The following is a 16,262-nucleotide window of genomic DNA, read 5'->3' on the forward strand; positions in this document are numbered from 1 at the left end:
GCTACAATCGTTATAACGCCATTACCAATATCAACACGCCATTACTGCATGGTATTGAAGTTGCTCTGAAGCCGTCACCGACTTGGCTCACAGACATAAAAGCTGCGTTTGTCACTCCCCCTCCAGACACCGCTGTCATTTCATTCTCTCCCCTTTCCTCCAAAAGTCGGCATCTGCGCCTTTAGTTTGTGTGGAGAGATATGATCTGCAATAACATGCATTGTTGGCTACAGACCGAAACATACTTTCAGAATGCACTGGTCAAGGCAGGACTAAACTCGATGTGCCTTCTAATAATAATTTAAAAAAAACAGAGTAGTAATTTGTAAGCTAAAAAGTCTAGCCTGATACTTTTTGAGACTTTTCTTTTGCCGAGTGGCAGCTGTCTTCAACTGGGGCGGGAGGGCGGGACATGACTGAATGGGTGTTTCTGATTTGTCAGCTGTCGTCCTTACACCGCATGGCATGCCCCAAGCGTTTACAACACAGAATTCCAGGTTCTCCGCTCCAAAATCGGCAGCTTCAAAACGATTGATTTTTTTTTTTAACCGACAACCAAAAAAAAATTAACCGGTTGACGTTGATTCGGTCAACCATCGGTCAAATGGTCATCGGTTAACATCCCTGGTTTTGATCAGAATTCAACCAGATGTAATAGTTTATCTGAGGTTGCAAGCATCACAAAAATTTCCAGCATGCCATGATCTTATATAGGTTTACATGACCATAAATACCACATACTGACCATGTTCAATAATCTCCACCAAGCTGCGGAGATGAGGCAAGATGGCACAACCCATGAGGATGGCAATCTGCTGCACAATTTTAATGCCTGTGTGCCGAGCCTGCCACGACTTCTTGCTCTTGCACACAGCTTTGAGGAAAGGCAGGAGGGAGGGAATACCCAAAGCAGATGCCACAACAGCAAAGGCACGAGCTGTTGTGTTTCTCACATACTCATCCATATTGTCAATATCAGGCCTCATTGTGGAGATCATAGTGGCCAGACCAGCAGCCTGTGGGGGGGGAGGATGTGTCAACATTCAAATGAAACATCTAATTAATGACATTGGAGCGGCTAATCATAGTTTCTTGCGTCTGAATAACTCAATTAAGAAGGACGCAGCTCAACATGGCCGAGTTGAAGGCACACACATCACTAGTAAGATGCATCATCAGGATTTTTGCCTACCTTTGCCAAATTGGAGATAATCTCTCTGCCCTCTACTCTAGCATAGTAATCTTCATCAATCAACAAGGGTTCGATCACCACAAGGATCTGGAGGAATAAGACAGTTCATACATAAGGAATAATTTCTATGCAATTAGCATTTAACATTAGATATTACACCTCACCTTGTGGACATAAGGTCGAACCAGGTCATCCAGTTTGTACAGGATGCGGTCAATGACCTTCACCAACAGATGGCGCTCCTGATCTTCAAGGGTAGGAGACATAAGCAGGGGCAGAATCTGATTGAAAAGAGGCCCAGCACCAAATTCCCTGGCCTTGTCGGTGATTTGCCTGAGAGCAGCCTAAAAGTACAGCAGTGATGTTTAGATGAGATTGGGGGGGGGGGGGTAAAAAGAAAAGTGTGAAACACTACAGTGTAGCACATGTCAAGTTACATACCTTCCTCATGGGAGGGGTGCCATTTTTTATTTTCAGGAGCAGCTTCATAATTTTGCGCTCCTTCTGCTCCTCTGGACTCAGAGTGGACTCATCCACCTCCACCTGAAAAACACAAAATCCTTTATTCCCCAAAGCAATCAAACTTTAAAAGAATTACTGATCATACAATCAAGAATCTCACCAGAAGTTTGTCAAAGTACTGGATGTCATCTGGTTTTAGGAAAGGCAGGTTACCAGCTGGTTGGTCATTCATCTGTTTGGTGGTTCGGTCTTCAGCCTGCATGTGGAAGCCAGTCATGCCGCCGATGGGTGTTGGGGTGGCAGCTAACTTACGGGCGGGGGTGCGGATGGGCACATAGCCTGCTGGTGGGGGCAGCACCTGGTGGTAAAGCAACACAAAGCTGGTTAATGTTCATGTTAATTATTTTAATGACATTTACAATTTCTATCACAAAGTGGAAGGATCAACAGCATGCCTTGTAGCCTTCTGGAAACATGGCGTCCAGCTCCTCATCAGTCAGTGGGCGGTTCCGCTCATCAATCTCTCTCTCCCAGCGCCATGCTTGAAGCTGCTCTGGAGTCATACTCATCAAATGACCTGGGATGAGGGCGCCATAATATCACAAACTGTGCATGCCTCTATAGATGTCTACAGGGTTCCTACACATTTTCCATTTCAAAATTCCATACTCAGATTTCCAGAATTCACAGTACATTTTTCTGACCATATTTGAAGCCACAGTACAAATAACTAGATGTTTATTATTTAAATAAATGACTTTAAAATCCAACTGTTAATATATGTTACATTGTGAGTATGTAAGCTAGTATGCTGCCAAATAATTGACAGAAGCAAGCAAGCAACTGCTGAGATTATATTCTTTCACAAGGCCCACAATTTTTTGTGACTCCCTGTGGCAAGATATATACAAATCAATTAAAACCAAACAAGTTCAATGCACAGCATTTTATTCAAGCTGCAATGCTAAAACAATGAAGTGTTGTTCTGTTTCTGCCAAGTAAATTTGAAAAAACTAAACTGATACCTTCTACCTATAACAGTAACAGAGGGGGATGTTGATGTACAACACAGAGAGAGACAAAATGCACTGTTATGCAGATACACAAATACACGCGCGCACACGATAATTGCCATCACTGACTCCCACAACACCGGCAAAACAGTACTGGAAACTAGCACCCCCTACTCACCAAATGCAGGTGAATTTGCTCAACCAACCAGCTTCAGTGGTGGGTAAACAAAAGTAGCATACAAATATATAATGTAATTGCAACAGAACTATTTGGCATTCCACAACGCAGATTGAATCCCAAGTTTCCTTGTTCCACTTGGACACTTTAACAAGGAGACAGTCTTGTATTAAAGACAATCTCCTCATTAAAAAGTGTCCAAGTGGAACAAGAAGACTCAAATTCAATGTGGCGATTTCAGCAGAGAATGCTAGCTAGCGCTAACCTGAGCATAGAATGCCAGCTAACGACTGATGGTTAAAGAGAATTACCTCAGGTCAAGCAGCTTCAGCTAGCGTTACAGCAAACAAAAAGTTACATCATAAGGGTGAAGAGATCTTCAGATAACCCCCCCAGGAGAGACAGGCCAAAGAAGCAAAGGTTGAAAAACTTTTTTTTAATGAGAAGTGGAGAAAAGCCAACAACAGGGAGTCCTGTGAAAGGTTAGTGTTTGGGTTTTTTTGTTTTGTTTTTTAATCTGCCCATCTCATCAAATGTAACTTCCACCATTTCAGAGTTTCATTTGTGTGTGTGTGTGTGTGTGTGTGTGTGTGTGTGTGTGTGTGTGTGTGTGTGTGTGTGTGCACGCGTGCACACATGAGAAAGACAGTGTGTGTGTGCTTGTGTATTTGTCTCGAGTTTCAATATTTAACTTCTGAAATAAAACAGCCTATTGACCGAAATAATCATGCTTGAATACTGCAGCTCTTACTATATTATTTTTCACATGCAGTTACACACTTAGTTAAAACAAGAAAATAGCTGGCTAAAAAAAACTGTCTGGTAGATTTTGGAATCCACCAGCCAAAGTGACAGGTGGACAAAAAAAAGTTAATTTCCAACGCTGAGCAAAAACTTGCCAGCTCTCAGAAAACTTGCAATTACCCATTCTTACATTTGTAGTGTTGCAATGTGCATTCACACCGATTTTTTTAAGTTCTGTACAAGTACGACGGAGCTCAACATGTGAACGTCAGATAGTTCACTGATGGCAGATGCCATAGAAATCACATCAGACATATCGTGCACATGTCTTGCCTTGTTTAAAATTCAAGGACATCAAACTCACACTGGTTTGAACATTTTGGCTTAAATTTTATATTTTAGAAAAGAAAGTAGAGGCAATAGTCTGGAAACAGAAATATTTCTCCATACTCCATTTTCCAAACTTATCCAGACCTGGAGATTACTAAAATCAAAATCCATACTACATAGGAGCCCTGTGCCTAAAAACACACTTTTCTGAAGCAGTAGTACCTGGAGTGGGTGTGGCCATATTCATAGCTGGTGTGCCAATAGGGGTCTTTCCAGGGGTGAGCAGAGGGGTGGAGGAGCCCATCTGACTGGCAGGAGTCTCATCCCAACGGGATTTTCTTTTGCTTGCTCCAGGAGTTGGGGTCTCTCCCACAGACTCATCCCCTCGGTCTGTACAAGGAGTCTCAGCCCTGCCATAGTCAGGTGTCTCTAAAAAAAAGAAGACGACAATTTAAAATAATATCAATACATAAAACTATTAATTGTTTCATTGGTCTTCACTTTTCAGACGGTTGATTTCAGATCAATTACAAACCTCTTTCTGTCTTTGGCGTCTCGTCCCAGCGGTTTTTGTGCACGCTTGATGTGGCACCTCCATGGCCAGGTGTGGCGTGCCCAGGGGTGTCTCGGCCAGGAGTTGCAGCTCCAGCAGGGGTGTGACTAGGTGTGGGGTCCCACATGCGTGTACTGGGGGTGGCTCCAGGAGTCTCGCTACCCTTGGGACGACCAGGTGTCTCATCCCAGCGACTGTTTGAAGGTGTGTGTCCAGGTGTGTGTCCTGGTGTCTGGAGAACAAAAATGAAAATTAAGCTTTATTAAGCCTCCACCACCACCATTAACCAAACTTCTAAGTTAGATATACCTCTACTGTGCCTTCTGCTTGATCCCAGCTGGACACTTTTTTGGGAGTAGCATTTGGAGTCTGGTCAGCAGTCTGGTCCCACCGACGCTTGCGTTTGGGAGCAGCAGATTGAGATGCGGCAGAGCCATTGACTGCTTTCAGGTCACCTGATTTTGCCTTTTCTGCCATCTGCAGTCTGATTTCTCTCTTTACAAAAGAAAGATGTATAAAAGAACACACCTTAATAAAACCTTCTTGACATTTACCGTATTTTTCGGACTATAAGTCGCACTTTTTTTCATGGTTCGGCTGGCCATGCGACTTATAGTCCGGTGCGACGTATATATGTTTTTTTTTTTTTCACCACGGAATAACTGGAGCTGATGCTGAGTCTGACGACAGCCACGCAGAAGAAGAGGAAACGGCGCTTCATCTGCCGCTGGAGGCAGAGTTGTTCAGAAGCGACACCGAGGATGAGGAATTCAATGGATTTGCTGATTTGGAGTGAAATCATCAGCTTGATAAACTTGATTGGCCTGTGTTTTATTATTAATGATAGGCCTATAGTTATTTAAATAAGTTATGTAGTGATTTTAGGCAGTGCTTAATTTGTGAAGTGGGAGGTCCCAGAACGCAGGAGGTGGGTGGGTCCGGCGACTCAAAAAAAAAAAAAAAAAGGCGGGGGATGGTTTCCTATAACTTTACGCACATGCGCTTATTGTGTGTGTAAAATAATAATAATAATAATAATAATAATAATATCAGACATTATGATCTTAGAAAACGCTTTAGTGACAAACAGTTACAGACAGTAATATGTCGTGATATTATATTATAAAATATTAATTTTTATTAGTCTATATATTAAATTATATATTACATTTATCTTCTAAAATAACAGACTGTACTCATCACAACCGGTTTATTTCACCATTGGAGATCAGATCACACAAGACATGAGTTAAATGACTCATTTTAAGGATTTAAGTAGGGGATTTAAAAGCGGTTGTTGTTGGGTTTTTTTTCACTAGACGGTTGTTTTTACTACCGTACCTGTCTTTGGAGATGATATACCTATAGCCTACTTGACCTCTGATTTGATGAAATAAAATTCGACAAAAATGAAGAATGACACTCCTCGATGATGACTACAGCTTTAATAACACAGATGAAAGAGCCATGGGGCGATAATAAGCCCTACCAGTAAAAATATTCTAAAAGCAAACTGATTAATGCAACAGTAATAGGCTACTAATATTAGTTATAATAATAATATAGGCTATTAGTAATAACGATAGTGATAGTATTAAAGATAGTAGTAGATATTTAAAATAATCAGACTAGGCTACTTACAGGGCAGCTGCTCAGCTGTTCGTTTATTAAATAAACAATGCAGTCGCGCAGTAACCACGCGCCGCTTATCAGACAGAATCACAGATTCCATGGATAGAATAACCCTTAAAAAAAGTGCGACTTATAGTCCGGTGCGACGTATATATGTTTTTTTCGTCTTCATAATGCATTTTTTGGCTGATGCGACTTAAACTCCGGAGCGACGTATAGTCCGGAAAATACGGTACTTATCGATGTACAACTAAGGGGAAGAGGAGAAAAAAGGTTTCTAGGTTAAAGAGCAGGTCTATACAGTACAACACGTATAATTGCGCATGCTACAAAAATAAATAAATAAATAAAAATAATCGGTCTGTGAGACGAACTATTTTATGGCAGTAAACCCATGTGACACAGTTTTGCATGCGTGAGAGAGACAGAGTCGCTTGTTTGTGTTAAAGTGAGCGTTTTGTGCTTGTGTGAAGCAAATCAATTGTGCCTTGTTGTTCCACTATATACTAGTGCATCTCAAAAAATTAGAATACCATGAAAAAGTTCCTTTTTTCATAATTTAATTCAAAAAGGTAAACTTTCATATATTCTGTATTCATTACATGTAAAGTGAAATATTTAAAGCCTTTTTTGTTTTAATTTTGATGATTATGGCTTATAGCTCATGAAAATCAGAAATCCAGTATCTCAAATTATTAGAATATTCCCTAAGATCAGTCAAAAAAAGGATTTACAATACAGAAATGTCCAACTTCTGAAAAGTATATTCATTTATACACTCAATACTTGGTTGGGGCTCCTTTACCATGAATTACTGTATCAATGCGGTGTGGCATGGAGGTGATCAGTCTGTGGCACTGCTGAGGTGCTATTGAAGCCCAGGTTGTTTTGATAGTGGCCTTCAGCGTATCTGTATTTTTTGGTCGGGTGTTTCTCATCTTCCTCTTGACAATACCTCATAGATTCTCTATGGGGTTCAGGTCAGGCAAGTTGGCTGGCCAATCAAACACAGTAATATCATGGTCAGCAAACCATTTGGTAGTAGTTTTGGCACTGTGGGTAGGTGCTCAGTCCTGCTGGAAAAGGAAATCAGCATCTCCAAAAAGCTTGTCAGCAGATGGAAGCATGAAGTGCTCTAAAATCTCCTGGGAGACGGCTGTGTTGACTTTGGACTTGATAAAATACAACACCAGCAGATGACATGGCACCCCAAATCATCACAGACTGTGGAAACTTCACACTGGGCTTCAAACACCTTGGATTCTGTGCCTCTCCACTCTTCCTCCAGACTCTAGAACTGTGATTTCCAAATTCAATGCAAAATGTACTTTCATCTGAAAAGAGGACTTTGGACCACTGAGCAACAGTCCATTTCTTTCTCTCCTTAGCCCAGATAAGACACTTCTGACATTGTCTCTGGCTCAGGAGTAGCTTGATATTAGGAATGCCAAAGTTGTATCCCCTTTCTTGAAGATGTCTGTTCGTGATGGGTCTTGATACACTGACACCAGCCTCAGTCCACTCCTTGTGAAGCTCTCCCAAGTTCTTGAATCAACTTTTCTTGACAATCCTCTCAAGACTGCAGCCATCCCTGTTGCTTGTGCACCTTTTCCAGCCACCCTTTTCAGCAATGACCTTTTGTGGCTTACCCTCCTTGTGGAGGGCATCAGTGATCATCTTCTGGACAACAGTCAAGTCAGCAGTCTTCCCCATGATTGTGGTTGTGTGTACTGAACTAGACCGAGAGATACACTGTGTTCATGCTGTTTTACTCAAACTCGAAATGAAATATTCTAATATTTTGAGATGGTTTTTTTTTGTTTTTGTACTGTATGCCATACTGATTAAAATAGAAAAATGCTTGAAACATTTTAGTTTATGTGTAATGAGTCTATAATATATAACACTTTCACTTTCTTAAATAACTGATGGAAAATATTGAACTTTTTCACAATATTCAAATTTTTTGAGATGCGACAATATATTGTGTGTGTGTGTGTGTATATATATATATATATATATATATATATATATATATATATATATATATATATATATAGTTCCACTATAAATATTGTAGTCTATTACACAAGTTAAAATCATGTAGAGTCCATACATCCAACACAAATGACCTTTTCCTCAGTGAGTCAAGCCAGCTAGCAGTGCTGGGCAGTAGCTTTGCTATAATTAGCTGTGTTACTAGTTTAACGATATTTTTCAGTAATGTGCTAGTAAAGTCACCGTTTTTTGGAATCAAATACCCGTTTGGTAGCAAAGCCCTTTTATTGATAGTGTGGCATTTCTGAGGCTCAAGCTCATTGGATCTTTCTGCAAAATCTGAATGTGAAATGAATAAATACTGCTCTCAAATTGAAAGACCACAATTAAATCTCAGAATAAAACTGTGTATGGTTGTTTTTAGAGATGGTAAGAGATGTGTTATACTTGTGCTACAGAATGATCAACCTCTGTAGCACTAGTGCTATGTGCAAAAAAGGTTAATGTACAGCCCTGAAGAGGTCAGCAGGTTTTGTATACCTCTTCTTTAGAAAGATGCTGCTCCTTCATCACATCCATATATGACCTGGCAGGCATCTTGGGATCTGGCGTTTTGCCCCCTGCGCAAAAAAGCACCAACAAAATGCAAGACAGCTAGTCAGGCACAGGCTACCGCCAGCATTTTCCTCACATTGCAAAGTCAACTGACCTTCATTCTACTCCACACAAATCTTTGACTTAATGTCCTCTCACATAAGTTGCATCACAAAACAGTCTAACATTAAAACACTTAACATTCAGAGTTTAAAAACAGGCAGGTACATAGTGGTTTATGTTAAGGAGATGATATAGCCATCAATGTTGCAGGGTCTTGGTCTGTGCTCTCCAGAATACGTACACTTTCAGTGCCAAGGGTCCATCTGCAGTCAGACTTCAACCGGCAGAAAAGAAGCCTAGTTAAGAGCAATTTTGCATTAGTAGGACTTTGGAAAATAGTTACAGTATAGAGGACTTTCACGTAACATCATCGCAACTGTGAATTTGTTTACGCGGCCATGTTGCCTGGCGAGCTTTGCGTTTGCCAGCGACCGACACAAATGTAGGTGACTAAGCCAAATTCAGTAAACAAACAAACATCGACAGAAAACTTGGAGAAGTTACATCTAAAACGACCAAATGCCAGAGACCTGTAGTGCTTTTGGATGTAATAACAGACAGAGATAAGCCTGGTTTAACTTTTCACTGCTTCCCTGTGAATCCAGAAAGACGAGAGAAGTAAGTAAGTAAATAAATAAATAAATAAATAAAAGTGCATTGCAGTTAAACAGGAAGACCGACTGACAAAACATCCCCATGTGTGGAGAACATTTTATATATCAGATTAGTGTGAAAGCTCTGGTAACGTTAAAATGTATATCTGGATGTGGGCTTTGGACACGATACATTTTATTAGACCTAAAGCTTGACTAGACTAGCAGCATTTTTATTATGTACTGATACTGTAGACTCAGCTAAACACCATAAAATACGCTACATCAAGGCTCTGGCTTGTTTATTATTATTATTAAAAATCCATATCTGAGCTTACCTTTGTCATAATAAGGTGTATATATATTTTTTTTTAAATCACGAATTTCCCAGAACATTCCAGCATGCATGAAACCTGCCTCAAAATATTGGTAGGCATCTATATTTTTGTAAGCCTTTAGCATCTCCGGCGTATTTAGAAATCTCAAATACTAAATATTTCAGTAATATGTTATAGTGTCCCAAATCTGGCAGCTGATTTGCCATACACTTTTTAAGTGGGATAAATACATTTGTGGGTAAATTAAGAAGCAGCCTTTATTTTTGTCACATATGAACTCAAGCACAGCAAAATCCCTCTTCTGCATTTAATCCATCTGAAGTGGTGAACAAGCGTGCATGCATGCAGAGAGAGAGAGAGAGAGAGAGAGAGAGATGCAGAATAAAAAACAAATAGATTTGTGGGTAAATTATGTGGATCTGTGATGCCTGCATGTTTCAGCTTTTGGATGTAACGCGATTTGCTGGTATAAAATAAATTTTTAATAGTTTCAGAGAGATCGTACTGACTGCAGTCATCTTGATTTTCATTCTTTACTATCGTGGCTGTTTTTTTTGTTTGCCCGGCAATATGGTGGATGCTGCGTGAAAAAAAAATCTATGACGTCAGTGAAAGACCTCTATAGCACCTGTGATGCCCTTGTCACTCACTGTACTCAAACCTCATAAAACTACAGCCCTAATTAGCATTACAAAGCAATATAATTGTGTTAAGCTAGATTTGTATTCTTGGGGGAATGAAAATAAAATGTGCTAAAACACAAGTGCATTTTAAGGAGGCAGATTTGGATATGGATCTTTATTTTTTGATATTAAAAAAAATATGAGGAGTTGGGCAAAATAAATTAGAAATGACAAAATAGGGAGAGGTGAGGTTGAGAGAAACTTTGTATGATTACTATAGCAGAACTTTGGGTACAGAGAGTTGTTGATACTATGCCCCCCCCAAAAAAAAATTTCCTAAATCTGATAAACTCTCTTCTCTTTGTTCACCATAACCCACACACGATGAGGTGCTGCACCCTTAACAGATTGCAGACAAGACTGGCATAGCAGTACTGCTGTAGGAGAGAAATTAAGCACAATTAGTATGGGTCTGTGGAGTGTTTGTACACAGATTATTGAAGATATATTTCTATTTATAAGATAAAATAGAAATATATTTACACAAAACACTTACATAGAGGATGTTCCTGTTTAAAATTTGCTACATGCAAGGTGATTTATCTAGTGTGTAACCGAATTCCTAAGCTGACCATATTCCTTGCTACATATATTTGAAAAATTTCTCCATCTGATGTTATCAACTAGTGCATACAAGTTTACTTCATACACATTTTCCACTCTTTTTAACCATCAGTTTATTATTAGCAATTAAATATGCAACTGCAATGCTAGCGAGCACACCAAATGTTTTACAGTTGTATGGTGTCATATAGCAAATGCAATGCAATTCTTTCAAAATAAAAACGGTGTCTAAAAAGGGAAAAAGGGGAGAAAAAAATAAACAGCTGCCATAAATCTTACTAGAGTAAACTAACACCAGTCTAGCCATCTGTGTGAAAACACTGATTTGTTTGCCTCTAATAACAGTTTTAAATAACTGATCAACAATATCAGCTTCTCGGAACTTCCATACAGCTCTTCCTTTTAGCAGCATTACGTTTTCACTTAATCCTTGGCTTGCAAGTGACGTCAAAGCAAAATAGAAACCCGGATGTCGGCCATGTTGGTGGATATACAAATGCGAGGTCAAGCGACATTCCATACAAAAACAGTCACGCATGCACAACTCTCTTTGGTTTTCCATTGCTTTAAGTGTTCTTTTAGCTATGCCATATGTTTGTGCTGTATATGGGTGTGGTCACAACAGTACTCGTGACCGTGGCACGTTCTGATTTTTTTTAATTCCGTCCATGATTCGGAAAGAGGAAACTCTGAGGCTTAGTAGAGAGGAGATGAGGGGATTAGGACACTTCGTCCAATGACCATTTCGTCCAATAGTTAAGACATTTCGTCCAAAGCCTTTTTCATACGCACTATCAATTATTTTAGATTTCAGGTATTCCTGTGTTCACGAATGAAAGCCCCGTGAGAGCGCTGCTCGGCACCTAAATATTTAACAAGATCCAACCGGCTTTAAAAAATTGATAACCAACAGAGCTCACAGCGAGGCCAAATTTGACCTGCGCCTCCCCCTTGGAAAGAGCATGTTCGAGTCAGTAGGACCATGCCTCGGCCCGGGATTCGCGAACAAAGCCCCCACGAGAGCGCTGCTCGGCGCCTAAAGATTTAACATGATCCAGCCGGCTTTAAAAATTAATAACTCAGCCAACGGAGCTCGCAGCAAAGCCAAATTTGACTGGCACCTCCCTCTAAGCCTCCTCCTTTGAAAGCATACAGTCTTGGATCGGTTGGACCGCGCCTTGGCCCAGGATTTGCGAACAAAGCCCCTGCGAGAGCGTTGCTCGGCGCCTGAAGATTTAATATGATCCATACTATGGCACTCATTTGGTTTACAAAAATGTGTTTTTCTCAAATTCCATTGAGAATTCCTCCTTTTTTCGAACAAACAAATACCTGAAATATAAAATAACTGATTAGTGCGTACGAAAAAGGCTTTGGACGAAATGGTCATGGGACGAAATGACCTGTATTCGTACTTGATGGTCAGTAGATGAGGCCTATCTTCAGAAAAGCCTGACTTTTTTTTTTATAATATGGGTCAAAGCCACATATATATCCATCTTCACTCGATCGTTCAAATCGTGGTAATACTGAGAAAATTCAACATTGTTTACATACACACTTTCAGCGGCTGCCATCCTAGTTGCTTTGTATATCCACCATCATGGCGGACGCTCATGACAGCACATTCTGATCATCTGGTTGGAAGTCATCTATAATTTGCTACGTAAATATATACGAATTAAGGATGTTGTTCTGACATGCAATTACTTTCATTTCTACAGAGCTCTTTTCTGACTGACTGACTGGCTATTTAAAACACTCTAGTATACATAATTCATTAACCCTTCGAAAGACACACACCTACCTGCAACCTGTGTGGCTGGGTCTACAGACTTTAAAAATACCACCACCACCCAACTAACAGTTCCCACAAACACACAGCACATCTAATCCTCTGTAATATCCCACAGTCAGATCTGTCTAATTTGTTTATAAATTTGTGATGTTTATAACTGGAAAGGGTCATGTAATCATTTTTAAGTCTGGGAGAGCAAAATGTTGGGTAGTGTTCGAAGGGTTAAGCACCAAAACAGCTGAAAACAGCAGTGGTGGACATGTGGACCAACGGTGCACTGATCAGTATAGACATGGGTGAGGCTATGAAGTCAAACGATGGTGTCATTTACCATCTGCAAAAGGATCATGACGCTCAGGAGAGATAATCATCTTTTGCCTCCGTCTCTTGTACTCATCTTCACGATCTGAGATTTTCTGAGGCCGGTGCTCAGCAAAAGGATCATACTGTAAAGGAAGAGAAACTTACAGTCAGTACATTTCAAACAGTTTTAGCAACACACTGCTGTTGTTTGGGTATTCAAAAAAAAAAAAAACAGTGAAAAGTTTGCCAACATCTGCATTACATTTCTTGTTTTCAAAATAGAGATTATGCTTTGAAGGCCACAAAATTGTTGGCAATAGGCACATTTTGTATGTTGTGTCTGATATGAGGCAGTGTGTGTGTGTGTGTGTGTGTGTGTGTGTGTGGGGGGGGGGGGGGGGGGGGTCCAGTTACAAAATAGTTCATGAGAACAACAGAGTCCAGACAGTTGCCATATATATAAAAAAGTTCAAATACTCCGATTTTGTTTTGGCCATTACATATGCACATGATAAATCAAAGGCTTTGTCAGAGTGTTCATCCACAGAGTTCACGTGGATAGTGTACGCGTGTGTGACAGGTATAATGTAAAATACCCGTTTGCTCCACAATTCCACAGTATTGTTTATAAGCTTGTGTATTATTTGAATTTCATCTCTGAATGGAATATGTTGAAGCCTTTAAAAACAGCTTCTCTGTGATAAATTTGTCGTATTGGCGTTTAAAACGAAATAAATTTAAAATTAAAACAAGTTATAATTCACTTTTCCATAAAATCACATGTGCTGTCACATACAGTGGATATAAAAATGTGCACACCCAGTTAAAATGATAGGTTTTTCTGATGTAAAAAAAATGAGTACAATAAATAATTTCAAAACTTTTCCCACCTTTGATGTGACCTATAACCTGTACAATTCAATTGAAAAACAAACATGTTAGAGGGAAAAACATGAAAAATTAAAAACATACAATAAGCTGGTTGCATAAGTGTGCACACCCTTAGACTAATATTTTGTTGAAGCACTTTTTTATTTAATTACAGCATTCAGTCTTTTTGGGTAGGAGTCTCTCAGCCTGCCCCATCTAGATTTGGGAATATTTGCCCACTCTTCCTTGCAAAAGTGCTCCAAATCTGTCAGATTGTGAGGGCATCTCTTGTGCACAGCCCTCTTCAGGTCACCCCACAAATTTTCAATTGGATTTAAGTCTGGGCTCTGGCTGGGCCATTCCAAAACCTTTTTGGGGTCATCGTCATGCTGGAAGATGAAATTCCTCTTCATCTTCAGCTTTCGGGCCAAAATTGACTGGTATTTAGAACCGTTCATAATTCCCTCCACCTTGACTAAAGCCCCTGTTTCAGCTGAAGAAAAACAACCCCAAAACTTGATGCTGCCACCACCATGCTTCATCGTGGGTATGGCGTTCTTTTGGTGATGTGCAGTGTTGTTTTTGTGCCAAACATACCTTTTGGAATTGTGGCCAAAAAGTTCAACCTTAGTTTCATCAGACCATAACACATTTTCCCACATGCTTTTGGGAGAGTTGCTGTATTTTTTTTTGCAAAACTTAGCCGGGCCTGGATGTTTTTCTTTGACCCTACCTCATGGTCAAGACATATGGAGAATACGGGAGATTGTTGTCACATGTAGTGCAAAACCAGTACTTGCCAGAAATTCCTGCAGCTCCTTCAGTGTTGCTGTAGGCCTCTTGGCAGCCTCCCTGACCAGTTTCTGTCTTGTTTTTTTTTTTTTTTATCAGTTTTGGAAGGACGACCAGTTCTTGGTAATGTCACTGTTGTCCCATATTTTCTCCACTTCTTGATGACTGTCTTCACTGTGCTCCATGGTACATCTAGTGCCGTGGTAATTTTCTTGTACCCTTCTCCTGACTGATACCTTTCAACAATGAGATCCCGTTGATGCTTTGTAAGCTCTCTGCGAACCCTGGCTTTTGCTGGAGGATGCGACTGAGTAAATGTCTGAACTTTATTTGGGGTTAATCAGAGTCATTTTAATTGATGGCAGGTGTGAACCCAAAAAGACTGAATGCTGTAATTAAATCAAAAGGTGCTTCAACAAAGTATTAGTTTAAGGGTGCACACACTTATGTAACCAGCTTATTGTAGGTTTTTTTATTTTTTATGTTTTTCCCCCCGAACAGATTTGTTTGTTTTTCAATTGAATTATACAGGTTATAGGTCACATTAAAGGGTGATAAAAGTTTTGAAATTATTTATTGTGGTTTCGTTTTTTACATCATTTTAAAAGGGGTGTGTATATTCTTATATCCACTGTATATTGTTAAAAGGGGTGTGTATATTCTTATATCCACTGTATATTGTTAAAAATGTACATAATGCCTTTTTGTAATGCTTTAAAATTAAATTAATATACATTATTAGTAACGACCAAAATGAATTAATACAGCAGGGGGGAAAATAATATAAATTATATTTTATTTAGCCTTTATTTTTCCAGGAAGGTCCCACTGAGATACAATATCTCTTCTCCCAGGGAGTCCTGGCCAAGATAGGCGGCAAATAAAAAAAAAAAAGTTACAGTAAATATAAAGACCATAACAAAAGATGCACACTACAATAAAACATTCAGTTAAAAGAAAAATAATTTTTTACAAAATAAATAAAAAAATTTTAAAATTGAGGAGGGTACAGTTGTGTTACGAAACCAGCAATGACACTGTTCTGTAATAGTTGTTTTTAAAAGGCTTTTAATTACGTAATTTTATTATCAAGCACAAAACTGTCAATAAATTGCAGCTTCCAGATCCCGGAAAAAGGCAGCCTTGCCCCAGGGCTAATCTCGCATGACGTCACGCGTGGAACCCCGGTTATCTGGGTCATTTCCGTTCATCTGACTCCGAGCTTGTTTACTCAAAGAAATTGGATATTGTTGTTGGCATCTTACAAAAATAATGGTGGGAAAGTGCTGCGTTGTGTTTGGATGTACAAATCCATCTACAAAAGGACATTCAGTTCACGAACTTCCAAGGAAAGACGCTAATCTAATGCAACAGTGGGTGAGGTTTGTGCAAACGAAACTTACACCCCCTGTCAAGAAGAGGAGAGCTGTGGACAAGTTGATGACAGCCCGGGTAAATGTGCATCTTTTTTTTTTTTTTTAATTACCAGTTAATAACCACCAGCTAATGATCTAGATTGATTAGAATATATTTACATTGGTGTTAGTCAAGGCATGAAATGA

The 16,262-nt window shown here is 39.6% G+C and overlaps 1 protein-coding gene across 8 annotated transcripts in view; it reads right to left on the reverse strand.

Annotated features, from left to right (window-relative positions):
• LOC132891755 (splicing factor 3B subunit 1-like) overlaps positions 1-16,262 on the reverse strand; it is a 63,015-nt gene that overhangs the window by 13,423 nt on the left and 33,330 nt on the right. For 2 of the 8 annotated variants that reach the window (XM_060929662.1, XM_060929663.1), the window contains exons 4-14: positions 13,067-13,181; positions 8,643-8,722; positions 4,782-4,967; positions 4,455-4,704; positions 4,142-4,348; positions 2,110-2,231; positions 1,815-2,012; positions 1,634-1,735; positions 1,357-1,536; positions 1,193-1,279; positions 746-1,016 (exon numbers count right to left, since the gene is read on the reverse strand). In XM_060929662.1, the coding sequence (XP_060785645.1) occupies positions 746-1,016; positions 1,193-1,279; positions 1,357-1,536; positions 1,634-1,735; positions 1,815-2,012; positions 2,110-2,231; positions 4,142-4,348; positions 4,455-4,704; positions 4,782-4,967; positions 8,643-8,722; positions 13,067-13,181 (1,798 nt within the window). Of the gene's footprint in view, positions 1-745; positions 1,017-1,192; positions 1,280-1,356; positions 1,537-1,633; positions 1,736-1,814; positions 2,013-2,109; positions 2,232-4,141; positions 4,349-4,454; positions 4,705-4,781; positions 4,968-8,642; positions 10,751-13,066; positions 13,182-16,262 lie in introns of those variants that run through there. The other 6 variants (XM_060929667.1, XM_060929666.1, XM_060929665.1 and 3 more) reach the window with 6 other exon arrangements.

The sequence above is a fragment of the Neoarius graeffei genome, chromosome 9, assembly GCF_027579695.1.
Source record: "Neoarius graeffei isolate fNeoGra1 chromosome 9, fNeoGra1.pri, whole genome shotgun sequence".
In the NCBI taxonomy this organism is placed as follows: Eukaryota; Metazoa; Chordata; class Actinopteri; order Siluriformes; family Ariidae; genus Neoarius; species Neoarius graeffei.